Here is a 20639-nt window from a genome sequence, read left to right on the forward strand (position 1 = left end):
AGGGCTGTTGCTGGCCCTTCTACTTCTCACACTAATGATATGTGCATTACTATCGATGCCTTTTATTTTTTGTGAAGTGTTTATACTCTTGCAACAGCCTGATAAGTAAAATCATCCAACACTTGGAAATAAGGCAGATAGATAACCAGTGTCCTTTCAAAGTCAAACTAGAGCTGTATCTAACAAGCCCTCCTAAGGGTCATCTGACACTCTAGGGGCATGTCGCTTGGCTTGACTTATTATTTGCTATTGATTAGAGCCCAGATTCGGTAAAGATAGCCGTTAACTGGTAGAAAACTGATAAGTTGCAAATTATTTTCGTCTGGTAGAGATGCAAATGATTTCTTTCAATAGAGAAGATATGCCCCACATCATGATCGTATTGCCCCATGGAACATTAACCAGTTTTGTATCTAATTTAGCAATCTTACGAATGTTCCGGAAATTTTGTTGTTTCAACTAACTCTCTCTCCACATATAGGTATACATATTTTTTCATATCCTTGAACTAACTTTGTCAGCTAGCTGGTTTTAGCATTAACAACCTATAGGAAGACACTGACATGTTCTCACATTGTATTTCTATTAAAACTGGGTATTTGATATTTTGAAAACTAGACTTTGGTTGGGTGCAGTGGCTCACACCTGTAATCCCAGCACTTTGGGAGGCTGAGGTGGGCGAAGCACCTGAGGTCAGGAGTTCGAGACCAGCCTGGCCAACATGGTGAAATCCCATCTCTACTAAAATACAAAAATTTGCCAGGCATGGCGGCATGCATCTGTAATCCCAGCTACTCAGGAGGCTGAGGCAGAGAATCGCTTGAACCTGGGAGGTAGAGGTTGCAGTGAGCTGAGATCGTGTCACTGCACTCCAGCCTGGGCAATACAGTGAGACTTTATCTCAAAAAGAAGAAGAGGGATACTGGAAGGGATGTTAGAGATCATTTTGGGACAGTCTTCCCACCTCCCACCTGCTCCCCCATCTTGGTAGATGGAGAAAGTGGGGTTCAGAAAGATGAGAGAACTTGCCCAAGGTCACGCTGTGAGTTAGGTGTGGGTTGAACAGGTGAGATTCCAGTTCTACGAACTTTCTGAATCCAGGGAGCATGGTAGGGGCTGTCAGGAGGCACTCTGGGCCCCCACCTTTCAACCCAGCATCTCTATTCTTATCTGTTTGACATATAAGATTTCAAATGAAATCACAAGATTTCAAATGAAATGAAAAAGAAGCCCCTACAGCGTGAAAACCCTGGCTCTGGACCACCCTTCATCTGCCCAGTTACAATAGCCTCCCCTTATCTCCTCTTTCCTCCTCCTCTTTTCCTCCTTCTGCCTCTGGCAACATTCTCAGAAAACTAACTAACTAACAAATAAAAGCACGCTCATGAGAAGAAGCAGACAGATGTGGCCTCCAGTCTGGGAGAGACAGAGCCCCCCATCTACAGAAAAGCATTCTCAGGGTCCAAGCTGACAATGATGTGGTGTGAGTGCTGACAGGTAATGGACACCCTGTCAGTGAAGTTGAGTAAGGCTAGATGGCCCGTTCGAACGTTAGCAGCAATTATCTCTAGATGGTGGAACTCACAGGCTTTTGTTGCTGGGTTTGTTGTTGCTGTTGATGGTGTTGTTTTGTTTTTTGAGATGGTATTACAGGATCTTTGGGGTGTCATTTTTCTGACAGGAAACCTCTGTGGCTGGTGGCACCTTTGCCCGAGTTTGGCTCTGGCCTGCTGGGCTTGTTTCACCCACTCTGCCTTGCAGGCTGCACTCAGCTCACATTTCCAGCCTGGGTCCCACATCTGCCCATGACAAGTCAGGCGTGGAACCGTGAGAGGTACATGAGTGTGCGGGGGGTCCAGCCGCTGCACACAGTCAGATATGCCGGCTGCTGCCATGGATGAGCAGCTCCAGGTGCCGGTTCTCTGCGAGGCTGCGGCTGGACCAGGTTCACCACAAGCAGCTTCCACGGGTGGCACTGGGGAACGTGGTAGCACCTGGAAGCTTGCAGACACCAAGAACCACAGGGCCCCAAAAAGGGAGTCACAGCCCGGGCTTGAGGAGTTCCCAGGTCTGGGTTCCCCAAAGGGCTGCAGCTCTTCTCGCTTTCTCTTCACCAACAACATGGCAATCGAGGGGCATGTTTCAGCCCTGTTTGTGTTACAGCCCTTTTAGCCCCACTGTTCAACAGCAACCACGTTCTTATCCTGTGACCAGAAAGAATGAGGTATGCGGACAAGTGGAGGGTAAGCAAGATGAAGAGGAGCTTTATTGAGCAAAAGAACAGCTCAGCCTCTAGCAGGGGTCAGCTCCTTTCTGAAGCCAGGGTGTCCTGATGAGGGTTTGGCTCCTAGCAGAGAGGATGCTCTGGAGTGGGAAGCTCCTCTCTGCAGCAGGTCGTTCTGCCATCTCTGCAGCTCTTGGCAGAAAGGAGGCCCTGGAGTGGGTAGCTCCTCTCAGCAGCTGGTTATCCCTATGTCTGCCCAGCTCTGGCTGAGCCTGGAGATTTCATGGGCCTCAGAAGGGAGGAGGTGCATGCTGACGGGTCCGTGGGTGGCCACAGGCAGGCCCAGAAAAGACACCACAAATTCCCACACCAGTCAGTAGGACAGGCAGCCTGGCCCCCAGACTTCAGGCCCTCCCTGGCCTGAAGGTGGGGCCTTACCAGGGACCCACCTCCTTCCACCCAGGAGCCTGTCTGACTCCTGCTGCTGTTCATGATGCCCAGGCTGCTCATGCCAAGGGGTGCCTGCAGGCCAGTGCCAAGCTGCCCTCAGTGCCCTTTTGGCTTCCCTCCCATGATAGTCAATGCCCAAAGTCTGGAGGGGACCAAGGCAGCAGAGGGCCAGCAGTGCCCAGGCTCAGCCCTAACTTTGTTTTGAGATTGGAGTGGGTGCCAAGAGCAGGGAGAAGCCAGGCAGTGGGAGCAGGCACTTCTGAGCCTGCAAGGGCAGGGGGAGGGGACCTTCCCAGGCCCCCAACAGTGCAGGGATGCCTGGGCCCACAGCTGCAGTTTAGGTGGCTACGGCTGCATGGGGGCAGCAGGGCCCCTACTTGCATTGTGGATCAGGAAGCCTGGGTCTTCAGCTGTGGTTTGTGCAACTGCAGTGGTGCCCAGGAGGGCGGGGTTCCCACTGTTCCCAGCTCCCACTGACTACATGGAGCATGCAGTCCTGGCTGTGCCTCCCTGCTGCAGCAGGTGTGATGGCAGCACCCATTCCTGATGGCCCACTGCTGCCGTCTGTTTTGATTTTTTGAGATGGAGTCTTGTTCATCTTCCAGGCAGGAGTGCATGGTAAGATCAAAGCTCACTGCAGCCTCAACCTCCTGGGCTCAAGCAATCCTCCCAGTTCAGCCTCAAGCAATCCTCCCAGTTCAGCCTCCCAAATAGCTGGGACTACACAGCTGCATGCTACCACACCTGGCTATTTTTAAAAATTTTAATATAGATGGAGTTTTACCATATTGGCCAGGCTGGTCTCGAACTCCTGACCTCAAGTGATCCACCTGCCTTAGCCTCCCAAAGTCCTGGGATTACAGGTATGAGCCCCAGCAATGAGACTTGCTCTTTTTCTAAATGTTGGTAAAAGCTAATGATTAAGTGTTCACCTGTCATGATCAGATGAGGTGGAACCTCGTTCTCAATGTACAGGTAAAACTGAGGGACCAGGAGGTCAAGTAATTTCCAAAGACATGCAACTGGGAAGCAGCAAGTCTAGAAACAAATCGCTGTGCGTCCTTCTCACCAATGTGCTGCTTTCTTCTTTGTCTTTTCCAAGCTTTTGGCAATGAATTGCATGTCACTTTCATAATCATGAAAAGTCCTACAAGGGACAGATTTTTTTTAAAGATTCCTTCCGCTCTGGAACTCTGTGCTTCCCTGGTTCTCAGAGCCTTGCCCTGCACGGCCTCCACCCCACATCCTCACAGACGCTGGCCTCACTGCCCCCACCCCCACACCAGCTGTTGCTGGGGCAGGACACCCAATGTTCCTGTCTTGCTGAAGGCTGCTCGAAATGTCGCTGGTGAACTTCTGGGCCCTGGGGAAGTTCAGGGGGCAGGTCTGGAGAAGGGGAAGTGGGAAGGGATGTGAAACTTGGCCACAGCCTGGCGCCACTCCTGCTCAGCAGCCCACAGGGGCCCTGTGCAGAGGGCAGGAACATCCAGTTGAAGTTGACAACAGGAGGCAGGTGAGGCCAGAGTCCCAGAGGGAGGGGGCTATGGATTTCCGGGACTCAGGGGAGCTGGCCCAGGAGGCTGGAAAACTGAGGCAGGGAGGGAGGGAAATAAGTGTGGCTGATTCTGCGGCAGGACAGGGATGGGGGAGCGGCACTGATCCACCCAGAATGGGAGAGTGGAGGGACCTTAACTCCTAGACCCAGAGCTCAGGGGAGGGTGTGAGGCAGTGAGTTAGACTCAACAACTGATGGGTAAGACCAGGGTTCCTGGGTCTGGCCCCGAAACACCTAAGAAACTGGGAAAAGGCTGGGGTGCTAGAACTGGCAGTGGGACCCAGCAGAGGGGACGGTGGGGGCAGCCAACCAGCCATTCTCCGGTGGATGCTGAAAAGCGCTGAGCACGTAGAAGGGTGAGCAGGTGTCGTGCGGGGTGTTTGTGAATTCCTGTGTGTATGCACAGCTCCACCATCTGGGTGAGCGAGTGTTCGGTAAATAAGGAACAGGCGCTCGATACATATTTGTTCAGTGAAATCGATCACCTGTGGAGTGTATGAATGTGTGTGTCGGTGCGAGTGAGGGACAGAGTCTATTTGTGTATCAGTTGTGTGTCTAGGGGTGTGTAGTGGATTTCTGAGTTTCCATATTGTGTTTTGTAGGTGTGTGGGTGAGAGGCTGTGTTTGTTTATGAGTGTGTGATGAGGTGAGTGTGCTTGGTTGCATGTGTGTGTAAGTTTGTGGTTCTTTGTATATGTGTGGGGTCCCTGGAGCTTGATTGAGAGTGGACGCTGAGAGCCCTGGAGGGTGCGTGTGCATTGGGAGAGGGGTGTGCATACATCATGGTGTGCATGGGACCCAAGGGTGTGAGCTGGGTGTGAGTATGTGATGTCCAGCCTGCCCAGGCTCTTCCGTGTCTCCACAGGGGCATCATGGAGGGGCCCCAGGGCTGGCTGGTGGTCTGTGTGCTGGCCATATCGCTGGCCTCTACGGTGACCCAGGACGTGTGCCAAGCACCAAATGGAAAGGACGGGGTGGCAGGAAGACCCGGCAGACCGGGGCGGCCAGGCCTCAAGGGGGAGCAAGGGGAACCCGGTAAGCAACCCCCTGGAGACCCAGGCCCTCTGACCTCAGCCTGGCCTGGCCTCCAAGGCGAAGGCTTGGGGATGGCACTAAGAATCAGGAGTCCGTCTGCGCCCAACGCCCTATGAATCCTCTCCAGTTTGCACTTGGCCCCAGGCGCTAAGGGAGGCCCAGCCTTCTCCCCGGGCCATGTCCCCAGCCTCCCCACTCCCCGGTGACGGCCTGGGTCCTCTTCCTTTGGCTTTACCTTCCCCCTCTGGAGAATGTCTTGCTCTGAGCAGTGAATGTGAAAGTTCCAGCAGCAATGATGAGTCCTGGTTCACGGTTCTCTCACCAGCATAATGAGGACTCAGAGTTTAGACTCAGCAGAGTTTAGACTTGCCTTGCTGTGTGACCTCAAGCAAGTTATCAGCCCTCTCTGAGCTTAAGTGGCCTCATCTGTAAAATGGAAAACTAACCCCACATGGCACATAGACAGGGACCAAATAACTGCAACTGCCCCTTCACTTCCTTCCAGCACCCTTGGCACTGTTCGTGCTTCCCCCTCTCCAGCCCCTTAGGCTTCAGAAACTCTCCCATTCTAGAAGAAAGGCAGGGGGTGATGGAAAAGGGAGGAGGTCCTGATCAGAGCAGAAAGGGAGTGAGCCTCCTAGTCCAAAGCAGACTAGATGGATCACATAGACATTTGCAATACTTTGCATCCGGGTGTCCTATGTGGGATACCTGAACCTATGGAAATTAAGGTCAGTGCCCTGGATGGGGGTGGAGTGCCCAGCTTTGAGCACGAGCACAGCAGAGCAGCCAGAATGCCATGCATTTCCTAGAACCTGACACTTTCCCGAGTGCCTGTTCACACTCCTCTCCACTTTACAGATGAAGGGGAGGCTCAGAGAGGTTGAGACACTTGCCCTAAGTCATACAGCCAGTCAGAGCCAATGTCCTGAAGGCCCAGGTACTTCCTGGCCCTTTATCCCATAGACTCAGGGGATCCAGTTCTCTCCCTGAGGACTGGTAGGCTTTGGACTCTCACTCCCAATCTGACATTTCTCCCCACAGGGGCCCCTGGCATCCGGACAGGCATCCAAGGCCTTAAAGGAGACCAGGGGGAACCCGGGCCCCCTGGAAGCCCCGGCAAGATGGGCTACCCAGGGCCCAGCGGCCTCCCCGGGATCCATGGCATGCCGGGAATTAAAGGCATCAAGGGCAATCCAGGAAACATCAGGGACCAGCCGCGGCCGGCCTTCTCGGCCATTAGGCGGAACCCACCGATGGGAGGCAACGTGGTCATCTTCGACACGGTCCTCACCAACCAGGAGGGCCCGTACCAGAACAACTCGGGCCGCTTCGTCTGTGCTGTGCCTGGCTACTATTACTTCACCTTCCAGGTGGTGTCCAAGTGGGACATCTGCCTGTTCATCGCATCCTCCTCCAGGGGCCAGGTCCGACGCTCCCTGGGCTTCTGTGACGCCAACAGCAAGGGAATCTTCCAGGTGGTGTCGGGGGGCACGGTGCTTCATCTCCAGCGGGGTGACCAGGTCTGGATCGAAAAAGACCCCAGTAAGGGCCGCATTTACCAGGGGTCCGAGGCTGACAGCGTCTTCAGCGGCTTCCTCATCTTCCCGTCTGCCTGAGCCAGGAAAGGACCAACCCCCGCCCCCCGCCCCACCACCGCTCTGGCTTCCATGCTCTGCTCTGTAAAATGGGGGTGCTGTTGCTTTAGCTGCTGAAGAGAGAGGGCTGGCTCCGAGAGCCCCAGGACTTGCTGCCCCATGACAGAAACCAGAAGCTGGTTTCTCAGAACTCTTCCTGGAATAAACATCTGTGTCTGTGTCTGCTGGACTTGCGCTTCAGTTGCTACTCATTGAGAGAGAGGCCTAAGAACGATAGCAATTGAGTGCTTAAGAGGCAGGCTCATGCTTAGTTTTTTTTTTTGAGACAGAATTGCAATCTTGTCACCCAGACTGGAGTGCAATGGGACAATCTCTGCTCACTGCAACCTCTGCCTCCTGGGTTCAAGCAATTCTCCTGCCACAGCCTCCCGAGTAGCTGGGACTACAGGCGCCTGCCACCACACCTGGCTACTTTTTTGCATTTTTAGCAGAGAAGGGGTTTCACCATGTTGGCCAGACTGGTCTCGAACTCCTGACCTCAAGTGATCCGCCTGCCTCAGCCTCCCAGAGTGCTGGGATTACAGGCGTGAGCCACCACACCTGGCACATCCCTAGTATTTCAGGTGATATGTTTAGCAGGTCCCAGCACCATCGTTGGCCTGGGTTAGAATCCTGATGCCACCATTTCTTAGCTGTCTGATCATGTGCATGTTACCCAAGCTCTGAGATCTGTTTCCCTATTTGTTAAGTGGGACTGATGATAGTATCTACCTCAAAGGGTCATTGGGAGGATTCAATGATGTAGTATGAAAATTGTAGAGCACTGCTTGGGTCATAAAAAGGGCTATGGAAGTTTCGCCATTGTTAGATTTTGTTCCATCTTTATCACCAAGCTCTCTGTGTGGTGTGATGGCCCTGCATTGCAGATGATGAAACTGAGGCTGTGAGGAGCAGGCATAGATCAGCAAATCAGCTTCGAACGGGAGGAGCTGGGGCCTGGGCATGGTGGCTCATGCCTGTAATCCCAACACTTTGGGAGAACAAGGCAGGCAGATCACCTGAGGTTGGGCGTTAGAGAGCAGCCCGGCCAACATACAGTGAAGCGCCATCTCTCCTAAAAATACAAAAATTTGCTGGGTGTAGTGGTACATAGTCCCAGCTACTTGGAGAGCTGAAGCAGGAGAATCACTTGAATCCAGGAGGTGGAGGTTACAGTGAGCTGAGATTGCACCACTGCACTCCAGCCTGGGTGACAGAGTGAAACTCCATCTCTCAAAAAAAAGGACAAGGTGGGGTGGGGAGGAGCTGGGATTTGAACCCAAGTCTTACTGATGCCCAAACCTGTGTTTAACCACTACCCTCACCAGCCTCTCCGTCTTCTATGAAGCACTTGACACATCACAGGTGCTTTTCCAACCTGTTTTGGGAAGGCAGGGGCAGGAATCAGAAAGGGGAAGCAGTTGGCCCAAGGGCACTCAGCAGTCCTTTCTGGAGCCAGGTTTCCTGAGTCCAGCCCTGAGCTTCCCCCTAGCCAGGTGTAGAGGCCAGGGCTGCTTTCTCTGCTTCCTGCTGGATGTTCCACGGGGGAGGTGGGGGTTGTGCTGGGAGAGTGGTGAATGCTCACAGTGCATTTCAGGGCCCTATTTGTCTGTCTGGAAGCTGCTACAAAGTAGCAAACCCTACCCTGTCCCTGAATGTGGGAGAAATCAGGAGATCAGGAGTTCAGACCCGAAAATGTCCAATACCCTATGCAGTTTATCAAAGGAAACTGGGTTCATCTTTGTGCTACACACACACACACACACACACCCCAGTTACACCTTCACACCCACAGGCTCAGTCAGGGAGGCACAGCCATCATACCACATAGCCCCTGCCTCAGACATACAAGTAGCATCCATGAACCATCGAATCTTTCTCTCTCTTACACCCCCTGAGACTCGTGCCCCAAACACATTCCTTACACCCAGAGGCACACATCCTCCTCCCTCCAGCATGCTCGAGCCCCACAATGCCTGTGTCGTCTCCCACACGGACCCCCATACACTCGAACTCCCACAGGGCCATCCTCAGAAACACAGGGGCTGTCCCTCCCACCCACAGACTGACGCACAGATGACCTTACATCCTCGAGTGCACAACCTGAATACCCACCTCTAAAGTACAAGACCCTCTTCTGGGACTGCCCCGTCCTGCCAACAGGGTTTGGGGGATCGGGAAGAAGTGAGGGGGTCCCAGGGAAAGAGGGAACCCTCCATCCCAGGGAAAGAGGAAACCCTCCACAGTCTCAGGGCAGCCCCTAGCTCCCTCCCGGGGTCAGCTCTGCCCATCTCTCCCCATACCTTGCCCACCCACATCACACGCTGTTTAAGAGGCACCAGGGAAAGAGACAAGTCTTCAGGCACCTACATTCTGGCCAGTCCACGGCCATTGATGCACTCAATCCCAGGAAAATTGATGTGGATGCTGAGGCTCAGAGAAAGGGGACATCCACTCAAGGACTCACAGACAGAAAGGGGTAGCGGCCTGGGGTTGGACCAGGGCTACCAGACCCCACAGGGTTAGGGCACGCAAAGAAAATGCCAGGGGTGGAGGCCGCATCAGTGAGAGAAACGGGGTGTGCAGGGAGTGCCTGACCGCCCCCTTACCCTAAATCCTACCCACACCCCATCATCCACCCACTACACAAGGCAAAATCTCTGGCTCCTCTGGGAGGGGAATGAGCTGGAGCTGGAAAGGGGCCAGGTGGGCGGGGCATGAGAGGGCTGAGTGTGGGCCGAGGCTGCCACCTGCTGGACAAGCCAGAACCAGGCACAGAGGAGGTGTAAAGGGAGGAGAGGAGCCCAGAGCCATTAGGCTGGGTGGCCTTCAGCCCTGTAATGCAATGTCCATCATTTCTGCTCATCCCAGTCTTCCAAACCACTAGGGACTTCTGAGGCAAAGTGCATTCATGCCCCTTAACTCATCCCACACTCTGCAGCCCTACAGCACAGGGTGGAGATACAGGTGGGGAGACTGAGAACATAAGGTTTTCTTAGCGCGGCAGGGGCAGAGCTCTGAACACCTGACCGTGCCTGGCACAGGGCAAGGCACTGATGTGTGTTATTCACTGAATCCAGCCACTGTCCTGCATGGGAGCTATTGGAAGCCCCCATGTTTCAGAGGAAGACCCAATGGACACAGGTGGCAGGTGTGGGGTCAAGGCTGGAGCCCCGCTACTGCCTGACAGCCCCTTCATTCCTAGAATCTCATGTAAGAAGAGGGAGAGGGGAGGGTCCTCTCAGCTCTGCCAGCCTGGTCCTGACCAGGAGCCCCTCACCAGCCGTGGTGGGCTCCAAGCCCAGAGTCAGGGCATGCCCAGGATGCAAGTGAAGAAGGTGGTGTTGGCAGGGAAGGTGGAACCGTCAGGGAAGACCAGGGGCCCCAGCAAAGGAAGAGGCACCAATATGGGAAGCCGAGACCCCTGGGGTGGACAGAAGGAAGGCTAGAGGGACCGGTGATTTGCTGAAGGCATCTGGTCCATGGAGTGACAGGGCTGGAAGGAGAAGCCGGGGCCCTGACTCTGTAGCCAGGACAGCCCATGCATCACAGCCCCTGCCTGCCTGCCATCCAAGCGGCTCCATCCTGGGGGTCCAGCTCCAAGCTTGGCCACTGGGATGGGGCGCATGGAAGTTTCTGGAACAAAGCTTGCCACTTGATAAGTGCATTCGAGGCTTGTTTCTGGGGGAAGTTGAGCAGAGGGATCAGAGAAAGGCTTTGGGCCCCAAGAGACCATTCGGTGTGTGACTTTGGGCAATGGTGTACATCCCACACACACGCCACACACACGCACACACACGCACACCAGATACACCTCAGTTTCCTCATCTGTAAAGGGGGAAAATAACTTCCTCCTAGGGATGCTGGGAAAACTGAGTCTCAGGCACAGAAAATGCCAGCGCTGGGCATTAGATGGGCTGAACCTGACTCTGGGGGACGTCTGTGCCTTGGGGGCTTGTGTACACACACACACACACACACACACACCACACACACCACACACACCACACACACACACACCGCGCACCACACACACCGCACACACCACACACACCACACACCACACACCACACACACACACACACACCACACACACCACGCACACATGCACACCACACACACCACACATACCACGAACACACACACCACACATACACCACACACACACCACACACCACACATACACCACACACACACATGCCCTCAGCCAGATGCTGGGGCAATGGACATTTCCTCATTTCAGACACTCATGACTGCCGGTGGGATTGTGGACGGGGGTGTTGCTGTGGTCAGTCTGGCTCAGCACCCAAAAGAAAGTGTCAAGTCAGGGAAAATTCTGGGAAAGGGGATGTGGGATTGGGGAGGGCATGAGAAGGGGAGAGGGCCCAGCCCTGCTCTGGGCAATCCTTGCTCTGACCACTCTGACACCGTATCCTCTTGCCTGGGAGAGGGGAAGCAGATCTGAGGACATCTCTGTGACCAGGCTAGAAGCTGCACACCTGCAGGTGAGGGCAGATGGCCATTCCCCCCACCTTCCACCACCTTCCTGAAACGTGGTGCCAGGGCAGCTTGCTGTGTGAGGGGAAGGAGGGCTCCCACTCCCTGCTGGGCCCCGGGACCTGGGCTTAAGAAGAGGTGTCACCATCCATCCATGGTGAGGCTCCCGGGGGAGGCAGGGAGGCAGGATCCCGAGAGCTGGGGAGGACGAGCCCTGGGGAATGAGAGGGTTGGCAGGGTGGGGGAAGGTGAGAGGCTGGGGGCCAGATCAGCTCTCTCCCTCCCAGCTCCTTCTCCGGGATGGATGTGGGGCATGGCTCCCACTTTGGGCTGAACCTGCTGCTGCTCCTGCTGCTGCTGCTGCCCCTCAGGAGCCAGGCCAACACAGGCTGCTACGGGATCCCAGGGATGCCCGGCCTGCCCGGGGCACCAGGGAAGGATGGGCACGATGGACTGCCAGGGCCCAAGGGGGAGCCAGGTGAGTCTGCTGGTTTGGGGATTGGGGTCTGGGGCGGGGATCAGAGTGTTTGGGGCTGACCAAGGGGTGGGGACAGCAGGAAGTGCATTCCCTTGCTGCCACGGCTGCCCCTGGGCAGAGCTGGACTCTCACTGTGGGTCTGGCTCCTCTATCCTCAGAGCCCAGGCTTCAGGCCTCCCCAGAGGTGACATTGGGCCTGGCACACCTCCACGCTCCTCCTCCTCCTCACCTGATTATAGGAAGGGAATAAGAGTGCCTACCCCCAGAGGTGGCCAGGGGGCTCCCAGGAGACAGTGCAAGGAAAGTCTTCTTGCCCTGCAACATGGGCACCTGGGAAGTGAATATATCCAGTGCAGGACTGTCAGAGTTCAAATCCCAGCCCCACTGAATCCCTCTGTGAACCCAAACAAGTTACTTAACCTTATAGTGCCTCAGTTTCCTCATCTGAAAAATAAGATGGTTGCTGTGAGGAGTAGGTTAACTTAAATATAAAACAGCCCTGAGCACCTGGGAGCTCTATACAGGTGTAGGCTATTGAATCATCAGTTATATCAGAGATCCGTGCTCACCTCCCTCCTTAGGATTCTGGATAGTTGGAAGGGTGGGGAGAGAGAGGTCAGGCTCACAGCCAGAGAAGCTTCTGTTAAAGGCCCACAGGCAATCGTTGGCATAAGAGAAGGGGCTGAGGCTTGGTGGAGCCCTGGGCATGTGAGTGCTGTGTCTGTGAGCAAGCTGTGCACGTCTGGGACGCTAGGTGTGTCTGGAGCTGGCCTGGGGTGAGACTGAGCAGAGGTGATGGGGGAGTCCTGCACCCCTCAGGAGCCAGGCCAACACAGGCTGCTACAGGATCCCAAGGATGCCCGTAGGACATAGGACAGGGGCGGTGGAAGGGAGGGAGGCCAGTGGAGAGGAACGTCCTTAGGAGTGGCCTCACCATCATCTTCCCTCCTGGATAGATGGGCTGGCATCAACATTCCAGAAGGAATTCTCCAATTTAGGGTGAGCTCAGTGAGGCCCCCAGGTGTGCCATTTTCCAGGACCTTGTACTTCACAGCTGCCTCTGCCCATCTCCCTGCCCGGGTAGCTGATGGCCCCCTGTGATTGAACTCCCAAGTCCCAGGCATGGTCTCAGTTTCAGGAGTGATAAAAAGAGGCCACCATCCCTTGAAGAAGTGGTTGACTCTCATTTTGCAAATGTCAAAGCTGGGGTTCAGAGAGTTTGAGAAACTTGTCCAAAGTCACACAGTGGGATCCTGCCCGACTCCCAAGCCCTCATTCTCCACTGCTGCCCTCGGCTGCCACTCCAGCCCCACTCCATTGCTATTTCCTGGTGCTTTCCCAATTGATGATTTGAGGACATCACAAAGGATGAGATGCTGCCTCGCTCAGCATCACCAGCAGCCACCACAAGGACCAGACCCTCCAGAGCACACTCCTATGTGTGCCTGGCACTGTGCATTCTCCCACTCCACCCTTTCGGGGACTCCCTGTTCTATCATGCACGTATCTCAACTGAGCAAACACAGGCTCAGGGAGGGAGGTCACCCACCCAGGGTCACAGGCCTGAAGGCCAGGTCTGCTGGTTCCCAATCCCACACTCCTAACTCTGAGGCCTAACAGGTTTACAAGCCATAAAGGATCTGTCACAAATGTGTCTGCACAGACATCCAGCCCTATGGAAGTCAGAGGAGGAAAGGTAACATGAGGGCTGGTGGGAGTGGTCAAGGAGGGCTTCCTGGAAGAGGAAACTGGAGTCAGACCTTAAAAGATGGGTATGATTTAGATAAGGGGAGAAGAGGCTCACAGGCTCAGATCATCAGAGCTGGAACAAAATGAGACACTGGGATTCTCCAGACTTGAGTTAGAGACCTGACTCCACCTCATACTGGCTTCATGGCCTTGGGCAAGTCTCTGACTCAGTTTCCTCATTGGTAACATGAGGGAAGTCAAACCAGGCCAACTGTCATGGGGGCTGATGTGGGCTGAGTGGGGCTGAGGCGAGCTGGAGAGAGCCGGCCCCATAGTGGGCTCCATCCAGTGGTTCCCAGGCACTAACGCCAGCCTGGGGCGGGGGGGCGGTCCATCTCAGGAATGGACATAGGTTGTGTAGGACTCTGAAGCTTATAAAATGTTGAGGGTCCTCATTATGAAAAACAATACACACTGACAGGTACGCTTACTGCAGAGGGGAGAGTGGTTACAAAAATTTACACACATGACAAAATTGTATTGGAACCACACACACAAAGTATATATAAAACTGGCGAAGTCTACATAAGCTCCGTGAATTCTAGGCAGCTCAAGTTCCTAGTTTTGACATTGTACTTACGTTATGCAAGATGTGTCATTGGGGAAAACTGAGTGAAGCATCCCTGTTCTTTATTTTTTTCAACTTTCTATGACTCTATAATTATTTCAAAATAAAAAGTTGAAAAAAAAAAAGAGAAACACAAAATTAGGTGAAAAGCCTGAAGGGGCTGATGCAAATGGACAGAACCTGGAGCTTAAGCTGCCTCCAACTGGCCTTCTGGGGATTTTGTCAAGAAGGTCTGAGAATTTCACATTTTAAGTGAGTTCTGAACTTGTTCACATTGGGCTTTAATTAAACATTTCAAAAATCGCTGTGGAGGCCACATGGTATCTGTGGTCACATGCCATCTGTGCTTGGGCTGACAGTTATGATAACTGAGATCCCGCCCAGCTCTGAGCTCCCTACTTGCTCCATCACAAATGTGGAAACTGAGGCCAAGAGATGGGGAAGTGCCCTAGACAAGGTCAGAGGGCAGGTCAGTGGAGGAGCAGGACTTGGACCAGACTCTCTCTCCCTTCCGGTCAAAGCCTGACTCCCTGCACCCTACTTCTAGGAGACAGAAGGAGATTCTAGAGACCAAATACTAGTGCTGTGTTCCCTGGAGGACACCCCCAGGGCCCCTCTTCCCTGTCCCCCACCCTATCACTGTCTTTCTGCCTTCTCCATCTCCAGGAATCCCAGCCATTCCTGGGACCCGAGGACCCAAAGGGCAGAAGGGAGAACCAGGCACACCTGGCCATCCTGGGAAAAATGGCCCCATGGGACCCCCTGGGATACCTGGGGTGCCTGGCCCCATCGGCATCCCTGGAGAGCCAGGCGAGGAGGGCAGATACAAGCAGAAGTACCAGTCAGTGTTCACGGTCACTCGGCAGACCTCCCAGTTCCCCGCAGCCAACGGCCTGATTATCTTCAACACGGCGGTCACCAACCCGCAGGGGGATTACGACACGAGCACTGGCAAGTTCACCTGCAAGGTCCCGGGCCTCTACTACTTCGTCTACCACACGTCACAGACGGCCAACCTGTGCGTGCTGCTGTACCGCAACGGCGTCAAGGTGGTCACCTTTTGTGACCACATGTCCAACACCAAGCAGGTCAGCTCCGGCGGAGTGCTGCTGCGGCTGCAGGTGGGCGAGGAGGTGTGGCTGGCTGTCAATGACTACAATGGCATGGTGGGCATTGAGGGCTCCGACAGCGTCTTCTCCGGCTTCCTGCTCTTCCCCGACTAGGGCGGGCAGGTGGGCTCCAGCCCCATGGGCCATCCACCTCCCATAGCGTCCTGCATGGACCCACGTTACTGGCCAGTCTGCATCCTTACCTAGACCATTTTCCCCACTGGATGGACTCCTCCTCCAGGAAGCCCATCCTGACCACTGCCCCTTCCATGGGTTCTCTCCCTCCTCTGAACTCCTTTTGGAGTCACTGCTTGTGCAGTTCCTGTGACACTTAACCAATACCTTTTGGTACTGCCATTTGTTTTTTTTTTAAGTATTGGAAGGGGTGGAGAGATGTATAAATAAACAGTGAAATCAATAAATATGCCTGGCTCAGATTCCTCATTGCTGGTTCCTTGGACTTCAGATCTTCGACTTGGCATCATCCATAGCTGTCTGTGGGCTCTGGACTCAGGACATCTGGCTGGTGCTCAGGGAAATCTTGGCTGCCAGTTTTAGGACACTCAGCACCATTTGGCCAGGTGGGAGAGAGATGTTCTAAGAGTGGTTACAGGCTGCCAGAGGTCCCCGAGGGATCACCTGCTGTCCCCTGTCTGGGGGGAGAGGCACTGCCATCATGAAAGGTATCCAAGCTCACAGGTAAATGGGAGTCTGACTTCCCGGGCCTGTGCTGAGCTTCAGGAGCATTTACCATGGGAGGGAATTGGGCTTGGGGAAGCCCAGTACAGACAAAGACAAGACGTGCAATGAATTTGTGCTGAATGAATAAGAAATTGGTGTGAATTAATGAATGCATAAGTGGGTAAGTAAACGGCTAAAAGCAGAGTAAATGAATGAATGAAAAAATCATAACAGCTAACATTCACTGAGCACTGAGTATATGCCAGGCATTGCGCTAAGCACTTTATACATATAGACTCATTAAACATCCATAATCGTGCTCTGAGATGGGCATGAGCGGGAGAGAGAGAGGGAATTGGCCCCCCAGAAGTCTGGCCTGCCCCAAATAACTCACAGACTCTGGGACTCCCAGGAGATTTGAAACCGCTGCTGCCCACCAGCCATCAAGTTTGACTGGGAGGTTGTTGGTGGGTGGACCCGGCCACCATGGTCCTTGTGGAGGATGACGGAAGCCCACTACTTGATGTTGCAAGTGCAAAAAGATAAGAAGTATAACTTTCCTATGCAGACTCACGTCCAGTTCTCAGCTCCCAGTCAGACTCCAGGCTCACTCTAGCCTGGGAGAACCTGGTCCATCCTGGCTGTGGTCACAGCGCGGTTCCACAAAGCCCCACAGAGTCATGGAAGCCCCAGTCAACTGAGGCATGGGCTAAGAGCAGCGGCTCAAGCTGAGTTCTACCACCGCCTCCATTCACTTTGGCTCCTCTGTTTGGGAGGGGCTGTGTCACACCTCCCTGCCTTTGCCCATGCAGTCCCTCCCACTCATGCAAATCATCTTTCCACCTGGATAATATTTACTCAACTGTCAGGAGTCAACACAAACACTACCTCCTCCATGAAGCCTTCTTCGATTTACCCCTTGGGTCCCCACAGTGCCCTCCACAAATTTGGACACAAATTCATGACTCCTTAGAGCCCAGGTTCTCAAATCAGGTGGTGAATAAAATTAACCTAAAGGCTTATATAAAACAAAACAAACAAAACCAGATCTCTCAACTCCAGGCTGTTTTATAAAGGTTTGGGGAAGACCAGGCTATAAATGGCTTGGCGGTTTGCAGGGGAATCTGACGCACACAGCCCACCCACTAGGCTCTTGTGCACTTATTCACTTACAGGTCTGCCTTCCCTCTAGACTATAAGAATCCTTGACATAGGGCCCCTTCCATACACACCTGCCACATAACTGGGCATAAAAAGTGTGTAAGATGGGAAGGAGGACGAGAAATACAGACACACACACATTACACATACACATATATACACATGCATATAAAGGCACATGTACACACACACACATACACACATATACATATAAACATACACACATATACCATACATACGCATATATGCATACAAACATATACACACATAAATACAAATATACACATATATGCATACATACACATATACACATACATATATAGGCACATGCACAGACATGCACTCACATACACACATGAATGCATACGCATACACATATACACATTTATACACATACACAGACATGCACAGACATACACACATATACACATACAAAAATATACCTATATACACACACACATATCTACACATACACACATACGCAGACTGATGCACATATACATATATACACATACACACATACATACACATATATACAAATATGTTATTCACACAACACATAGATATGTGCATACACACAGAAACATACAGACACATATATACATACACATACACGTATATACACACATACATATACATACACATACATTGACACACACACAGACATCCAGACATCCACACACATTCACAGACACACACATAGACATTCATAGACACTCGTGCACACATACATGCAGATATACACACAGACGCATACACATATACACACGTATATGCACACGCATACACACACATACATATATATGCACACGCTTACATACACATACAGAAATCCACAGTGGGAGAGCAGGGGCCAGGGGCCGAGGAACCCGGTCAGTTCACTGAGTCCAGTGCCCCTGGCAGGGACGGTGTGAAGGCCACGTCCACGGCATCCACTGCTCTCTTCCACCAGCCCCTTAGCTGTCCACCTGGGGACGTCGAAAGTGATACATCTTCCTTCTCGTTTCTCTTTTGTTTAAAAAATCAATACCCTGTTTCTGCAGGCCACAGTGGCAGATCAGAAACCGGTACTTTGGAAACGACAATTTTCGTGCCATTGTTATTTTCCGTAATTGTTTCCTTGTTGCTCTCTCTTCGTCAGGGGAGGCTGGCCTTTGAAAATGCCAGCTTGTCTACCTTGCTGAGGGGAGGCGGGTGAGAGTTTTCCAGCGGGGCAGGCAAGGAGGGGTGGACGTGGGGCAGAAGACAGGACAAGACACCCCAAGCCACAAGGAACCCCTTTCTGACCAGGGGAAGGTGAGGGTGCAGGCTTCTTCTGCTCTGCAGGGATCAGGGTTTCCACTCTCTATCAGGGATGCCAGTCCAAAATTTCATGGCTGCAGACACCAGCTGGCTCCCATCAGGAGTCAAGGCCCAGGGACCCCTCAGCTCCTGATTCCCAAGTCCAGGCCTCCTAATCCAGGGATAGCTTCTTTACTCCTGGGTTCCAAGAATTGCATCTTCTCTTCATGTAAGTTATACCGTTCCCGTGTTTGCAGTGGGCACCCACCAAGGGCTGGGCACTCAGCTAGCCCTGGACATAGCAGAGTGACCTCGCTGGCCCCGCAACAGCCCCAGGAGATAGGTGTTCGTGCCTCCCATTTCTACACGAGGAAACCGAGGCCAGTAAACCTTCCTGAGGCCACATAGTTAGCAAGAGGCCGAGCTGGGATTCAAACTGCCAAAGCCTGTGCTCTTAACCCACCTCTGCTACTTTCTCTTCTTAGCCTCACTGCTTCTACCCCAAATTCACGTCCACCTTTTCCCATTGCCATTAGCCACCTAAGAATTTGTGGCACAGGGGCCAGGCACAGTGGCTCATGCCTATAATCCCAACACTTTGGGAGGCCAAGGCAGTCAGATCACTTGAGGTCAGCAGTTCGAGACCAACCAACATGGTTGAAACCCTGTTTCTACTAGAAAAATACAAACATTAGCCGGGCTTGGTGGCATGCACCTATAGTCCCAGCTACTCAGGAGGCTAAAGTAGGAGAATCAATTGAACCCAGGAGGCAGAGGCCTCAGTAAGCCAAGATCACATCACTGCACTCCAGCCTGCGAGACAGAGCGAGACGCCATCTCAAGAAAGAAAAAAAAGGGCCGGGCGTGGTGGCTCACGCCTGTAATCCCAGCACTTTGGGAGGCTGAGGCGGGTGGATCACGAGGTCAAGAGATCCAGACCATCCTGGTCAACATGGTGAAACCCCGTCTCTACTAAAAATACAAAAAATTAGCTGGGCATGGTGGCGTGTGCCTGTAGTCCTAGCTACTCAGGAGGCTGAGGCAGGAGAATTGCCTGAACCCAGGAGGCGGAGGTTGCAGTGAGCCGAGATCGCGCCATTGCACTCCAGCCTCGGTAACATGAGCAAAACTCTGTCTCAAAAAAAAAAGAAGAATTAGAGGCCCAGGCCCACTCAGCTTTGGGAACTCCCAAAACCCCTTGACTTGCAACCTACTAACTCCCCTCTCCTTCTGTGGAATCCCCTGCTTCTGATGAATGCCCTAGCCTGGGTCCCTTTGGGTTCATAGTTGACTGGGCTCAGAGTCCTTCTGGTCTTATGAAGCTTATCTTTCCCTCCTCTTCACCCACTGCGGTTAACACTTATTTCCATCAAGCCGCATCCACCAGCCCAGTGATTTTCCATCTCCAGGCACAGACATCAAGAGGACCGGCCCTCCAGCTCCCGGTGCTTGCCGGTCTTCACATCGTCTTAGATGCAGCCACAGGGAGAGGGAGGCTGATACCCCAATGCCAGGGACGCCAGCTTCCAGACCTGTGTCTGCCATTTCCATGAGGCATAGGCCCCAGCAGTCACGTCTTTCTGTGACATTTATCACAGGAGCAATGAAGCCTCATGTCCTTCTGTGTTTAATGCTGGTCTCCCCCCATGGAAGGGAGGCCCCGTGGGGACAGGGACCATGGCCAATTTGCTAAGAGCTCTCCCTTCAGTGCTTAGCACATGGAGGGGAACACACAATATTCGTTAAATGGTGGCTCTCCCCTCCGGGCCTCAGTTTCCCTGTATATAAAATGAGGAGGATGGGCTGAGTAATCTCAGCCCCTCTCCAGCCCTAACTTGGTGTGATTCCAGGATCAAGAGGAAGCAACAGGCCCCTGCCTGGGCCTATTACTGTCACCAGCTTCAAGCCCTGCTGGAAGCAGAGGGAGGGGCATCAATAAATAACGAACACATTTAAAATGCATTATGAGATTGTCTTCTGAGAACAGGGAAAGAGCAGGGGCACAGAACGGGAAGGAAGCAGAAGGGATGAGCCCAGAAAGCAGAAGCCTGGGATATGAAGTGATATTAACAATGAACACGTGCACAGCACTTTACAGTTTACCCCCACACACTTTCTCCCCCATCATTTCCTCCATTATCCTCCCAGTGGCCCGTGAGATCTGTATCTGTAGAGCAGATATAATTATGGTCCCATCTTATAGCAGAGAAAATT

At 53.0% G+C, this 20639-nt stretch overlaps 2 protein-coding genes across 3 annotated transcripts; both read left to right on the plus strand.

Moving 5' to 3' along the window:
* The first annotated feature begins 4130 nt into the window (after positions 1 to 4130).
* C1QA (complement C1q A chain) lies at positions 4131 to 7091 on the plus strand. Of its 2 annotated transcripts, none has more exons than XM_009000598.4 (3): positions 4131 to 4585; positions 5095 to 5264; positions 6309 to 7091. In XM_009000598.4, the coding sequence occupies exons 1-3, from the start codon at positions 4557 to 4559 to the stop codon at positions 6881 to 6883; spliced, it is 774 nt and encodes a 257-aa protein (XP_008998846.2). In that variant the 5' UTR covers positions 4131 to 4556; the 3' UTR covers positions 6884 to 7091. The 2 variants fall into 2 exon arrangements, with proteins under 2 accessions (XP_008998846.2, XP_003733408.2); XM_003733360.5 differs by having other exon boundaries at positions 4131 to 4187.
* A 4233-nt stretch (positions 7092 to 11324) lies between these two features.
* C1QC (complement C1q C chain) lies at positions 11325 to 15724 on the plus strand. The gene is made up of 3 exons (XM_003733361.6): positions 11325 to 11406; positions 11686 to 11876; positions 14860 to 15724. The coding sequence occupies exons 2-3, from the start codon at positions 11699 to 11701 to the stop codon at positions 15414 to 15416; spliced, it is 735 nt and encodes a 244-aa protein (XP_003733409.1). The 5' UTR covers positions 11325 to 11406; positions 11686 to 11698; the 3' UTR covers positions 15417 to 15724.
* The last annotated feature ends 4915 nt before the right edge of the window (positions 15725 to 20639 follow it).

Source organism: Callithrix jacchus, chromosome 7 (assembly GCF_049354715.1).
Source record: "Callithrix jacchus isolate 240 chromosome 7, calJac240_pri, whole genome shotgun sequence".
NCBI classification, from domain to species: Eukaryota; Metazoa; Chordata; class Mammalia; order Primates; family Cebidae; genus Callithrix; species Callithrix jacchus.